At 44.8% G+C, this 13,327-nt stretch overlaps 1 protein-coding gene and 1 long non-coding RNA gene across 2 annotated transcripts in view; one reads left to right on the top strand and one right to left on the bottom strand.

The window, feature by feature from the left end:
- LOC149999463 (uncharacterized) overlaps positions 1-1,308 on the bottom strand; it is a 20,829-nt gene extending 19,521 nt beyond the window's left edge. The window contains exon 1 of the long non-coding RNA XR_016513412.1: positions 1,210-1,308. This is a non-coding gene — a long non-coding RNA (uncharacterized LOC149999463). The remainder of the gene's footprint in view (positions 1-1,209) is intronic.
- NEIL2 (nei like DNA glycosylase 2) lies at positions 745-13,327 on the top strand. Its single transcript, XM_090288960.1, has 5 exons — positions 745-802; positions 2,651-2,790; positions 6,128-6,480; positions 9,900-10,096; positions 12,059-13,327. Exons 2-5 carry the CDS (start codon positions 2,653-2,655, stop codon positions 12,361-12,363), a joined length of 993 nt encoding a protein of 330 aa, XP_090145086.1. The 5' UTR covers positions 745-802; positions 2,651-2,652; the 3' UTR covers positions 12,364-13,327.

The following is a 13,327-nucleotide window of genomic DNA, read 5'->3' as shown; positions in this document are numbered from 1 at the left end:
TTGGAGAGCTAACAACAATGGGACATACTTATTTTTAAATAGCCTACTATTTTATCGTTTTATTCTTTGAAATAAAACCTTAATATGCAAATATAACCTTTAAGGCAAAATGTATTTATGGTAAAAAATTCAAATAATAATACTCAAGTTAAATAAAGTCAATTATCCCACCCTTTAAACATTTCATGAGAATTTCTTGACAACCTATTTTCTTTTCACAACGACCTCACTAAGCTTGGATGCTGAGCAAAATCACCTTAAAGGCTTGTCTAAGTTCTGTTCAGATATTTAATCAATTTCTATAACCGTCTGTCTTCGTCAGACAATAAACATTCCAAAGACAGTTTGCTTCTTCACCGTCCACTCAATCTCAGACTCCGGCTGCCCGTCTTCCACGCCGCCCTTCGCCCCCACCTTTCGTCTCGGAGGCACCTCCCGAACCCCACAGGGTAGGAGACCCACGCCCTCCCCACCGAGGGCGGGCCCTCAACCCCGCACCCTGACCCGATAGAGCCCTGCTCCCACCCACTGACGACAAAGCTCCGCCCAACAACAAGGGACGAGCCCCGCCTTCTGGGCACACCCCGGGGGCGGAACCCCGTTCTACGTCCTTCCCCCAAACACAGTCACGTGCCTACACGGCCGTGGGGGTCCCTCGCCCTAAACCCCCTCTTCCAGGCTCCCGCAACAGCGTTCCGCGCCCACCACTGGGGCAGATCCCGGCGCAGACGCCAGACGCCCAGTCCTCCCAGCTCGGGAGGCGGTGGGAGGGCCTCGCCCAGCGGCTGCGGGCCCGGAGCCGGTGAGTGCAGCCGCACACCCCTCCGCAAGGTCCGGCCGGGCGGGGAGAAGGCGGCGGGGCTCTCTCCCCGTAGGTGCGCGGAGTGCCCCCCCCCCATCTTAACGCAGAGCTCCCCAAGTTTTACCGCCGCCTGCACTCGTTGTCGTCCTTGTTACCGGCGGGAAAACTCAATTACCGAAAATTTTAGAAGCGTCCTCTATGGAATCCGCACCCCTGGCCGATTTTTTTTTCGGGGGTGGGGGTGTAGGATGCTTACCACTGTTTCCCTGCATTTTCTCCTGGGTGGCTCCACAACCCTTCAGCCCTGTCTCTGCGCCCACCTCTCATCCCCCTTACCCCCCACCTTCACCCCGAGGAAGTTGGGAAAGCATCCATTCTGGGCTCTCCCGAGGGAGTGGGTGATTTACCTTTAAAAAGAGGACGACGGTGACTCTCCTGGCCCCTCCTGATTTCACTGTGGTGCGCTAGGGAGCCATTAACCAACCGTGAGAGAGGGGGCTTGAGGGCAGGCGTGGCTTCCTCATCAAATCTGTCCCTTCCGGTTCTTGTCTTTTAAGTTTATGGTAGAAGCAACTTGCTGCTCAGGATTCCATCTCTATAAATATACCTGAAAGAAACATGCCCTGTGTCTGGGCCCTTCAGGATTAGGTGCATTTCAGAGCGAGGCTTTTTCAGAAGCTTCCTCTGGAGACGACCTGGGCACAGAAAGCTGGCTGGTTAAGGTCGGCTGCAGGTCTCCCTGCAGCCCAGCAATTTTGTCACTATAGACTCTTGAGTGTCTCGAAGGTCCCATTAGGGGACTATGACTACATCGTAGTGACTCTAAAACACTCATTTAAAATGCATATTACTGAATATGCTGCTAATTAAACAGATGAGAAAGCGTGGATTGTAAGAGACATCCCCATTTCAGAGATTTAAATTTTTTTTTTATTTTTATTTTTTGAATTACTGAAATGCAATGGCTAACACCATGGCAGTTACCTACTTAGTTCTTTGGATCTTCATCATTTCTTAGTGTCTGGGCAGGTGAGGAAACAGGTAGGTAAGTAGTGTGCCCTGGGTAAGGTAGGGGGCGCTCCTGCGTCTGAAAAGCGGGATGCAGACCACTCAGACTCAAACACCTGAATGCCTCACAAACTCAGTGGACTTGGGTGATCTGGAGCAGGGAGAGATGCAGAAATGACTCTCCATATGGAACCCCAGCTGTTTCTCAGTTACCAGGGGTAAATATTTGCAGTTAAGCTGCATGTGACCTCTCTGCTCTGAACCAGCATGACTCTGTGTCTGCGCTTGTCATGATTCTGAGCTCTGCACTGTTGTTGTCACATACACAGCGCCCTTACGAGTGAGGTGATCATGGGAGGGCTGAATCCACATATGTGTCTTTGTGTCCCTCACAGCCTTCTCTACCAAGACCATCTCTTTCCTAAAAAAAGAGGTTGGGGATATATCAGCAGCAGTGGGTTGGATTGGTTTTGAGGGAGGACAGAGAAGGGATGGAGAGGAGTTAAGGCCCACAGTCCAGGCAGCAAGTAACAAGGGTCCGCTCCTGTTCGAAGCTGCCACAGGTGCCCAGAAGAGGCTCCCCCGAGGTGATGTGTAGCACACCGCAGGTGCTTAATTGTTTGCTCCATAAAGAAAGGGGAGAGGAGCTGGAAAGGGAACCCATTCCTAGGAAGCTGGCTCAGCTGGTCCGTCTCTGTGATCTGACCCTCCCCCCAAACCACGCTCCTGTTTTGGCCATGTATACTGTTCAGGTTGGTGGCAAAAAATAGCTGCTTGAAAGCTTGGAGCTTGACACCCATCAGAGATGCTAGAGGGAAACTACGTGATTTCTGCCTGCAGGGATGCCTGAAGGGCCATCTGTGAGGAAGTTTCACCATTTGGTGTGCCCCTTTGTGGGGCAGCAGGTGGTCAAGACAGGGGGCAGCAGTCAGAAGCTAAACCCTGCCAGTTTCCAGTCCCTGTGGCTCCAGGACACCCAGGTGAGTGCACGGTCTTCTGGTGGCCTTGTTTATACTTCACACGGATAGGCCGGCTCCATCAGCCTGTCCTGTGCCTCCCCTAGAATGGATCTCAGCACTTCCCATGCCATCACTTCCTTGAGCTCAAAACACCTATGCTCGGACTCCACGCAGCTCCTCTTTCAGTCTGCTGTTTCTCCGCCAGAAGTGGGCATCACAGTGGCCCGTGGGACTACAAAAATAAACAGGCAAAAACTGGAGATTCTGATTCAGGGAGTCTGGAGTGATTCTAATCGCTCCAGCTGACTCTGATGTGTGCCTTTGTTTGGGAGCCATGTTTAATCCCATGGGGCCAGCAAGGATGTAAGGAAAGAGCATAGCCTTCTGACATAGTTTCCAACCTGGTTCACCTTTGCCCTGACTGTAAGTCAGAATTCCCTCAAGGGCTCCTGGGTTCTGACTTGGACACACCACTCTAGAACGCTTCTTACGCTTCCCCAAATCTCTTATCCAATTGTATTGAATGTTCTGGAGCTTCTTTAGCAAGACCTTCTTAACCATGGCTTTGACTTCTCCCCTGGTTGAGCAAGTCTTCCTTTATTTCCCAGCTCTACCTCCAGTCCTGTCCCCTCCCATTACCATGGTAATTCCTAGTCTTCTGGTTTTAGCCTTGCCCTCATACCTTCTGAGGAGACTGCCCTGCCTGCTGTGGACTGGGGACAGCCTTCTTTGCACTTCCATGGCACCCTCTGCTTCCTCCTGTGGGACCCTCATAGCTGAATTTGTCCTACCTGCTTAGTGGAAGAGACAGATAACTAGGGCAGGGAGTGTGTCCTCATCAATATTGTATCCCTGGCACTTAGCTCAGTGCCTGGCACTTAGGGAGGCATATAGTAATTGGCTGTAGGAAAAAAATAAATGAGCTCTGTTGCTTCTTAGCTGTGTGCTCCTAAGCAGGTTACTTAATCTTAGCTCTAGTTTCTGCAGTTGTAAATGGGGATAAGTCACTGAGCAGTACAAATGGTTGTATGAAACAGACTTTATGCTTGGCACATAATAGGTGCTCAGTAAATCCTAGTTTGCTTTACTGAGATAAAATTTACATAGCATACAATTCACCCACTTAAAGTGTGCAATTTATTGGGTTTTGGTGTCTTCACACAGAGTTGTGCAGCTATCACCACAACTAATTTTAGAACATTTCTGTCCCCCCAAAAAGAAATCTGGTGCCCATTAGCAGTCACTTTGCATTTCACCCCAACCCTTCACTCCTGGCCCTAAGCAACCACTAACCTATTTTCTGTCTTTATTGATTTGCCTTTGTTGGACATTTTACATATGTGGAATCAAGTACCTTGTATGTGTGTTTTTCTGTGATTGGCTTCTTTCACTGAGCATAATGTTTTCAACGTTTATCCACGTTGTAGCAGGTGTCAGAATTTTCTTCCTTTCAGATACTGAAATCCTAGTGAGACGGAGCAGAGATTTACTCAGCTGTGTGTTCCTCGGAGCCTCGCCACTGTCTGGCACATTGTATAAACTCAATTAACAATCAGCTATTTGAAATACTGTAGTGTCACAGGAATTTAAAAGAGGGACAGTAGGAATTGCCATAGTTGGAGAGGGTACAAGAATATCCTCAGAGAAGCATTTTTGACCTGGTAAATGTTTTGACTCTAAGGGGCATTTGACAAATATTTTCATCAGCATTATACCAGTGTAGGTGAATTTGTATTGAGAAAGCATTTTCTGGAGCAAATTCTTTTACACCCACTTAATTTCTTGCTCTGTTTTTTAAATTTTTTAAACATTTATTTATTTATTTATTTATTTATTTATTTTTAGAAGCGGTGGGGGAGGGAGAAAGAGAGGGAGAGAAACAGTAAATGGAGAGAGAAACATCAATTGGTTGCATGGCCCCAACCAACGACCTTTTGCGTTGTAGGATGATGCCCAACCTACTGAGCCAAGCTCAGGGCACCTTGCTCTGGTTTTGATGAAGCTCATTAAACCATTCCTCACGCGTGGGAGTAAATAGCTGTGCTCGTATTTGCAGATAAGGTTTGCAGGTAATGCCCTCTTTTGGGGAGGGGACTGCAGAAGACAGCTTACAGTTGTAATTTTTATACTAACTGACAAGTTGAAGATCATACCAGAACCATGATCTTTGTGTATGTACCTTTGGCAGTCAGAGTAAAACAGGCATTTCCATTATTAATGCGAGGTGCTTTGGTTTTAACTTGTTGAAAGAGCCAGAATTTCAGGTCATGGAGAACAGGCTTATCATGAAATCTGACCCTATACACTTTACATACTAGGGCTGCAATATGAGCATAGAAGTAGCTCAAGCATTCCTTGGCAGACATTTCCTACTCTCCTTTTGTACTGAAATCGTTTTCACTGTGATGAGGTGAACTCTTTTCTTTATACATTGTGTAGTGATGGTTTGATTCACTGGTCAATCTTTATGTCATGGTTCAGTTTTTATTGATCACAGTTTTTATTTTGAGTTCTCTGTGGTCATTACTTCTATCAAATCCAATTCAGGGGGGTGGTGAGGGGGGCCTAATTTTACAATGTATTGTCTTTAGCTGCTGTCAGTCTGGGTGTAGAGCATGTATGTGCTGATTATTTCTAAAAAAAAAAAAAAAAAAAAGTGTTAATCCCTAAATACAGGGATGACAACTTCTGTTCATTTCTTAGCTAATCCATGGAAAATTTGGGAGCATTTCCCTTCAGGAATTCTAGGATGGTCTTGCTGTCTAGAATGGATCTATTTCATTGACAATCCGATTTCCACTTGATTCCAATCACTTGGAAAATGTGCTAACTGCTCACACCTCTGGAGCAAAGAGCAAAAGTCTAGTCCAAAATACTCAACTTAGGAAAGCTTCATGGAAGAGGCAAGAATGGAGAAATTTGCATTAGGATAAATGTCTCATACGCCTGTTCTAGTCTCCCCCTCTCTGAGTCTGTGTAAAGCTCCCTTAGTCTGTTCTACTATAACAGAATGCCACAGATTGGGTGGCTTATAAATATAAAAATTCATTTCTCAGTTCTGGGGGCTGGAAATTCAAAATCAAGATGCTGGAAAATTCACCTTCCTGGCACGTAGACAGTCATCTTCTCCCTGTGTCCTCACATGGTGGAAGGGACGAGGGAGCACTCTGGGGTCTCCTTTAAGAGGGTACTGATCACATTCATGAGGCCTCCACCCTCATGGCCTAATCCCCTTCCAGAGGTGCACCTCCAGGTACCATCCCATTGCAGGTTATGTTTTCAACATATGAATTTGGGGCAGGGGACACACACACACATCTGTAACAAAGATTTAGATTATGTTCATTTTTTTTTCTAGGTCCATGGAAAGAAATTATTCCTTAGATTTGATCCAGATGAAGAAACCAGGTCTTCTGACAACAACCCACTGCCAGAACATCTACAAAAAGGAGAGAGGAAAGAAAAGGCTGGGGACCAAAAGCAGAACTTGAGTCCCGACGTCCAGAAAATCTCAGACCAGTCCTCCCAATTCCCAGAGCTTATCCACAGTGGAGACAATGGTTCAGGGTGTCTGGAGGGCGACAGCCCTGCAGGAGGTGCTGAGAGGTGGCTGAAGATCAGCTTTGGTTTGTTTGGCAGCATTTGGGTGAACGAATTCTCCAGAGCAAAGAAAGCAAACAAGAGGGGTGACTGGAGGGACCCCATTCCAAGGTAATGGCATGGGGGAGGGCGCTGTGGACTGCGTCTGTCTGCATCTCTGCAGGGTCTGCGGTGTTCTCCAGGGCCCCCATGGTGTGGCTCACTCTATGGGTGCCCTCAGGTGGCTGTCTGAGCTGCTCTCCGGCAGTCTGCTTCCTAGGAGAGAGGAGACACGTCTCAGTTTGCCTGTCATAGAAAGTAGACTGTGGCCTGCACCTAGAGAGCAATGGTCACATCCTGGGTCATCTTAGCAAAGGGGGACAACTTTCCTAACAAACAGGGCCCTGGAGGGTGGACATCTCTGAAGAACATTGGATGACTTAACGATTGCACTCTGAATCTAGGGACAGAATTGTCCCAGTTTTTAATCTATTAATGTTGGCACTATCTCAGTGCGTAAAACTCTATCCATGTTCAGGGTTATTTCCTTGCTGTACATACCCAGAGGAGTCATTGCTGGTCAAAGAGAATGAGCATTCTTATGGTTGAACCTTCTTATGGCCTTGCAGAAGTGCTCACTGAGCTGAATTCACTACCATTGGATTGTTTGTGTATATATTTTTTATCACTTTGTGAGAGCTTTTAGATCTTGTGTGTTAGCTTTTGTGATGTGTGGTACCAGTATTGTTTCCTGTCTGTGTCCTTTGGCAGTATTTGTTCCCTTTGGCGTTCAGGATTTTTAATTGTTATGTAGTCAGTGGTTAGTATTTTAAAAAAAAATTTTTATTTTTCAATTACAGTTGACATAGAATATTATATTAGTTTCTGGTGTACAGCATAGTGATTACACATTTATATAACTTACAAAGTTATATAAGACCAGCACCATATGGGGTCAGTATTTTTCTTGATAGCTTTTAAGTTAACCCCTTTTGCTAAAAATGGCCCCTTCTACTCTAAAGTCACACTGATTTTCTGTTTTCTAAAATCTCATATATTTTTATGCTCAGAACTGTAGTCTTTATTTATGGTATGATTATAGGGCCCATAGGACGCTTTGGACTCTACAAAGAACTCAGACTGCCTAAATTGGGAGGAGATGTTTTTGTTGTTGTTGTTCACATAATTGGAAGTTCAGACGGAGAGAAGGATTTGGCATTGGCTCAGTTCCCAGTTTTTGGCTTCAGGTTCTTGGGATTCTCCTGTCTTTGCACTTTTCCACCTGTCGGTTTTGACTTTAGACCAGCATTTAGAGGCTCTGCAGTTCTAGGCCTTAAGTTCACACAAGGAAAGAGGAAGAGAGAGGGTCATTTTGAAACGTTCAGTGAGCAAGGAGAGCTTTCTCAGAAACCCCCAGCAAACCTCTCATTGCTGGGGCCGGCTCCTGGGCTGATTCCTGAAACAGTCTCCAGCTAGGGGAATTTAAATGCTCTTCCACTAACAAGGCTCACCCCAAGGTTTCCAGATTTGTCACGGAGTTAACACATAATCATTCTCTTTTAAAATTTTGTCAAGTTATGTCTCCCTTCTCATTTTTCATGTTTGATGTGTTACTTTGTCTCCTCACCCCTTTTTTTCTTTATTAGGCTTGTGAAAGTTTTATCTACATTGTTGGTCTTTAAAATAAATAATATTAGTTTTATATACTCTACATGTAAGAGTATTTCCTAATTGTCCAAATGGTTGTTTGGAGTATTCATTTTGTTTTGTGGTAATTTTTTATTGGACTGTGATCAGTATTATGATCAAACAAAGCCTGTACATTTTCTACTTTTAGCATTAAGATTTGCATCTGAACATGCAATTGACCTTTGCTTATACTTTATGTACATAAATGAAGATAGTATGTTTGGTCAAAGTAAAACATTCTGTAAATATTAAGAACAGGTTATGGCTTTAATAACTCAAAATCTCTGTCCTTGCTTATTTTTTTGTTTACTTAATATGCCAAACTTGGGAAGAGGCACATCAAAGTCCCCCAGGGTAGTTGTGGCTTTATAAAGTTTCTCCTGGTCTTTTTAAGCATTTTTGTTTCTGTGTTTGTCAGCCCTGTGGTCCCAGGCATTGGGGTCCCTGACTCTTCATAGGTTCTTTACAGCTTCATTGTTAAATAACATGCTCATCTTTACCTTTGGCCCTGAATTATGCTCTTCTTAATGCCGATAGTGCCACTGAGCTCCACTGGCCCACCCCTTGCTCTTTTCTCACTTAGCTGTAGGTATGGTGTTTTTCCTCACTTATTTTAGGCATCTTTTGTATAAAGTAAACCAGCCTTTTGTATCTCTTTGAACTCAAACTGAAACTCTGTTTTGAAATGGAGTAACTGTGGTATTTGGATTTTCTTCCATTTGCCATTTTATTGTATTTTCTTTTATTTTGTTGGATTTATTATTTCAGCTTTTTCCCCGTTAATTTATTTTCATTCTGTTGGTAATAATATTATCTTAAATTATACTTGTTGTTTTCTGAGTTAATAACCATAAAATTTAAACAATTTTTAAAATTATTTTTTAGCCCTGCCTGGTGTGGCTCAGTAGATTGAGCACCAGCCTGCAAACTAAAGGGTTGCTGGTTTGATTCCCGGTCAGGGCACATGCCTGGATTGCGGGCCAAGTCTCTGGTTGGGGGTGTGCAAGAGACAACCACACATTGATATTTCTCTCCTTCTCTTTCTGCCCCCCTCCCTGTCTCTCTAAAAATAAATAAATAAAATCTTTTAAAAAATAAAGTCAGTCTCCTACTTTCATATAAGAACATCATTTAGGTCAGATGCATGAACTGCACTCTTCTTCTGATGTGGAGTCCAATTCTAGCCTGAATATCTCCCCTGGCAGAGTAACTCATTCCTTCTTTCCTTTTAAAAAAAAATATTTCATTATTTTCAGACAGAGCGGAAGGGAGGGAGGGAGAAAGAGATGGGGAGAAACATTGATCTATTGCCTCTTGTACACCCCTGAATTGGGGTCCTGGCCTACAACCCAGGCATGTGCCCTGACTGGGAATCAAACCAACAACCTTTTGCTTTGTGGGATGATGCCCAACCCACAGACCCACGCTGGTCAGGGTCCCCTTATTTCTTTACCAAAGTTCATAAGGTTTGTCCTCTGTCCTTGGGGTTCAGGAAGCCCATGGGAGTAAGTTTGGGTGTGTCTTTCTCAGTAAAACTGCCTGAAACTGGGAATGGTGCCTCTTTAGCATCTATCTGTCGTCCTTTCTAATAAGCCCCGTTTTTGTGGAGGTTGCTACAGTTCTTGAACTTTAGACTTTCCTGTACATCCCAAATTGTCTTCAGTGAACATGCAGTGTTAAGATCAGAAAAACGAAACACCATATACATATTTTCTTTTAATTACTTCGTTTAGCCCTGAAATTTTTATGATTCTGGCAGAGTCATTCCTTTTCTCTTTTGGGACCTTAGATCCCCCAAGTTAATCCTGACAGTGGGGTGTGAGCTGTGTGGAGGTGTGACCTGATCTTTTCTTTCTCCCCAGGTTGGTCTTGCACTTTGGTGGTGGTGGCTTCCTGGCATTTTATAATTGTCAGATGTCTTGGAGCTCTTCCCCAGTGATCAAACCCACCTCTGACATCTTGTCTGAAAAGTTTCATCGAAGACAAGCCTTGGAAGCTCTGGGCCAGGAGCAGCCTGTCTGCTATACACTGTTGGACCAAAGATACTTCTCAGGCTTAGGTATGACTGATGGGAAAGGCATGAGCCCCAGGGTTACTTAACAGAAAAGTCACTCGTCTGGGAAGCACAAAACTGAGACCCACCCCAAGCATGAGCACTACTGATCTTGAGGGCCCCACTTACTCTCTTTAGCTTCACTTTCCTCATTTTTAAACTGCAGCATTTAGATTAGACACTTTCTAACTTCTTTCCTGGCTTCAGAATTCATATCCTATTCCTGTTATCAGTTGCAGTCTGCCTGACAGCCACATTAGCATGTGACCTCCTAAAGGGCAGAGGGTCCTGCCTCATCTATCCTTGAATCCTCCACTGCCTGGCACTGTGCCTGGGACAACAGGAGGTGCTTGATATGTGTCTGTTAGGAACCCGGTAGCATGCAGTTTGCTAACAGAGCAGTGCATTGCTAATGGGGGCTGCTCAGGACAGGTGGAGCTGCCTGCTAGTTAAAGCAGAGATGTCTGAGGTCTACATTAGGGTCTTATAAGACATGAGTGAAGAAGCAGGTTCGCACTCTCTGTTCAGGTTTCCTGAGCAGTGAAACTGAGAGCATTTTGAGGTGGAGAGAAGAGTTGGGCAATCTGAAAACTAGGATGGCTAACTAGCTGGACTGTAAGAACATGACCATTCTTATTTCCTACAGTGGGACAGCACGTGCACCTCTGATTGGCCACTGAGGCAATAGGGTGAGCTGGTGATGACAGAGTCACCTCCGTATCCAAGGCATCATTTTGTCAGCTGCAGGCACAGCTCAGCTTATGGGGGGCAGGAGGGGGCTAGGTCCATTCCATTTTTATGTTAGGACCATGGGGGTCCCTGCACCTTGAGCAAAGGGCCTTTAGGGTATATATAGCAAGAGCTAACAGTCTACTAACAAATTATTATTATGAACAATAGTAATAACAGTCAATATTTTTCAAGTGACTTGAACATGCCAGGCACATGGTTTCATCCTTATTGCTATTCTGTAGGATAGTTATTTACTAGTTTTCGCTTCGTTCAGATGAAGAAATTAAAGCAAAGGGCATACCGCTAGTAAGTGGTACAGCTGAGATAGGAATCCAGGTAGTCTGCCAGTGAATGTTAGAGATAAATTTAGTGTGTAACCATGAATGTGATTATGAAGCCCTTGGAAAGGGCAGTCATTTCATTCATCCATTCACTCCACACATGCTGAGTGCTTGCCTTCTACTGAGCCCAACCTGTGCTGCTTAAGGAGATTATTGTTTTAACAGCCCAGCAGTCATGGACTCAGTTCACTGTAACTTGAGATAGACTGAAATAAATGCCTAGTAGAGGTTAAGAGAGTGCATTGTTAGAACATTATGAAGAGAATATTGATTCTGGATGGAGGGATCAAGGCTGGCTTTACAGGGAATGAGGCAAGAATAGAAAAATAATAAATGATACCTCCCAAACGCTTTTTGTATTTTAAGCATTATACTTGACATTTTAAACAATAATAATAGCTAATACTTATTGAGTACTCTGTATATGAGTCACTGCTCAGTGTGTGTGTGTGTGTGAATTCTCACTTCCTGCTTACATAAACTAGGCAACATCCCCATTTTACAGGTAAGGAAACTGAAGCCTAAAGAAGGTGAGGAACTTGCCAGGGTCACATAGCTAGTATCTGGATGAGCTGGGATTTAAATCCAGATCGAGGGGTTGCAGAGCCTGTTTTGATAACCACTTTGCTATCACATGTGCCATGCATGAGTTTTATCTCCTTTGATCTGCACAACTTTGAAAGTATTACCAAACCCATTTTATAGACAGAGAAATTGCCTTGGGGATTATGAGGCTTACCCAAGAGCCCCTTACATGGCAGAGCTGGCTCCATGTCTTCCTGAGGCTCTCCCCTGTTGCCATCATACCAGCTTCAGTTTGCTTTATTAACTTTGTGGACTGGTTGTTATAGGCATGTCCTTTATTCTTCCCTGTCCTCTCCCTGCTTTCTTTTAGGAAACATCATTAAGAATGAAGCCTTGTACAGAGCTGGGATCCATCCCCTTTCTCTCGGTTCACTCCTTAGTCCTCAGCAACTTGAGGTCCTCGTGGATAACGCGGTGGAGTTCAGCACAGGCTGGCTTCACGGCAAGTTCCAGGGCAGACGGCAGCACACACAGATCTACAGGAAGGATCAGTGCCCTGCCGGCCACCAGGTCATGAAGGAGGCCTTTGGGCCTCCAGGTGGCTTCCAGAGGCTCACATGGTGGTGTCCACAGTGCCAGCCCAGGCTGTCACCCGATGATCTGGAGCAAGTTTAGCTTTCCTAAGGCACTCGGGCCTCTTCTTCATAGAACCATGCCCTTTGGGGAGCATGACGCTCGAATGTGAAGAAAGGGGTGCGGGTAGGGATTGGGAGTAGAGGCAGAATTAGAGGAGAGGGTGGGTCAGGAGGATGTTAGCCTTGTTGATAGTCATTTCACTGAAGTTACGTCTAAGGCAGAGTTTTCATAGGGTTAGTTTTTTTTTTTTCTTCAAGTGTTGGTTAATTCTTTAATTTTTTAATAAAAATTTTTTTTTGTTATCTTCACCCGAGGACATTTTTTCATTGCTTTTAGGGAGAGAGGAAGGGAGAGAGGAATATCTATATAAGAGAGAAGCAGCAAGTGGTTGCCTCCCGTACATGCCCAATCGGGGTCAATGCTACAACCAATTGAGCCACACTCCCCAGGGCAAGTGTTGGTTAATTCTTCCTATGTAATTCTGCCATTGTGAAAGATGAGAAAAGTTTTGAAGACAGTGAAGGGAAAAGCCTCCCAGAATGACAATGGGGTAATGAAAATATAAGTTTATGGAAAATAGCTGTGCCCTAACATTGCTGTTTGGTTTGGTTTGGTTTTTGAAGGGTTGGTGGGTTTAAAGGCCCTCCATTTGAGAAACAGGAATACGGAATTGTCTTTTTTCACTCCCCTGGAGGGATCCGGGGATGAGGATGGAGTAGCATGAGGGTCATGCTTGCATGCAACCTCCAGTCTAGGTCCTTTCCTGTGGGATGGAGACACCAGGGGAACAGGTCATGGGAGGAGAAGGGGCCAGGAAACTGGCCACCTTTCTGGTGTGCCCAGTGGGCTTTAGAAAAAGCTACTTGTTTTCTCCTGCAGGTGATTTATTTGTGACCATTGCTATGTGGAACAATGCAGGAATCAAGGGCTGTAGAGACACAGTGTAAAGTTGTTAGCAACAGCTGGAGGAAACTAAGACATGAAAATAAAGTTCTTTGTGATT

This window comes from Furipterus horrens, unplaced genomic scaffold (assembly GCF_987537825.1).
Source record: "Furipterus horrens unplaced genomic scaffold, mFurHor1.1.pri manual_scaffold_10, whole genome shotgun sequence".
Lineage (NCBI taxonomy): Eukaryota > Metazoa > Chordata > Mammalia > Chiroptera > Furipteridae > Furipterus > Furipterus horrens.
Note: the sequence above shows the minus strand (reverse complement) of the source record. Positions and strands in the feature narration are given on the sequence as shown.

Excerpts from the sequence above, each read along its gene's own strand:
- NEIL2 (XM_090288960.1), top strand. The coding sequence starts at position 2,653 with ATGCCTGAAGGGCCATCTGTGAGGAAGTTTCACCATTTGGTGTGCCCC. Across the intron at positions 2,791-6,127 it reads TGTGGCTCCAGGACACCCAG|GTCCATGGAAAGAAATTATT; the intron begins GTGAGTGCACGG and ends TTTTTTTTCTAG. Across the intron at positions 10,097-12,058 it reads AAGATACTTCTCAGGCTTAG|GAAACATCATTAAGAATGAA; the intron begins GTATGACTGATG and ends GCTTTCTTTTAG.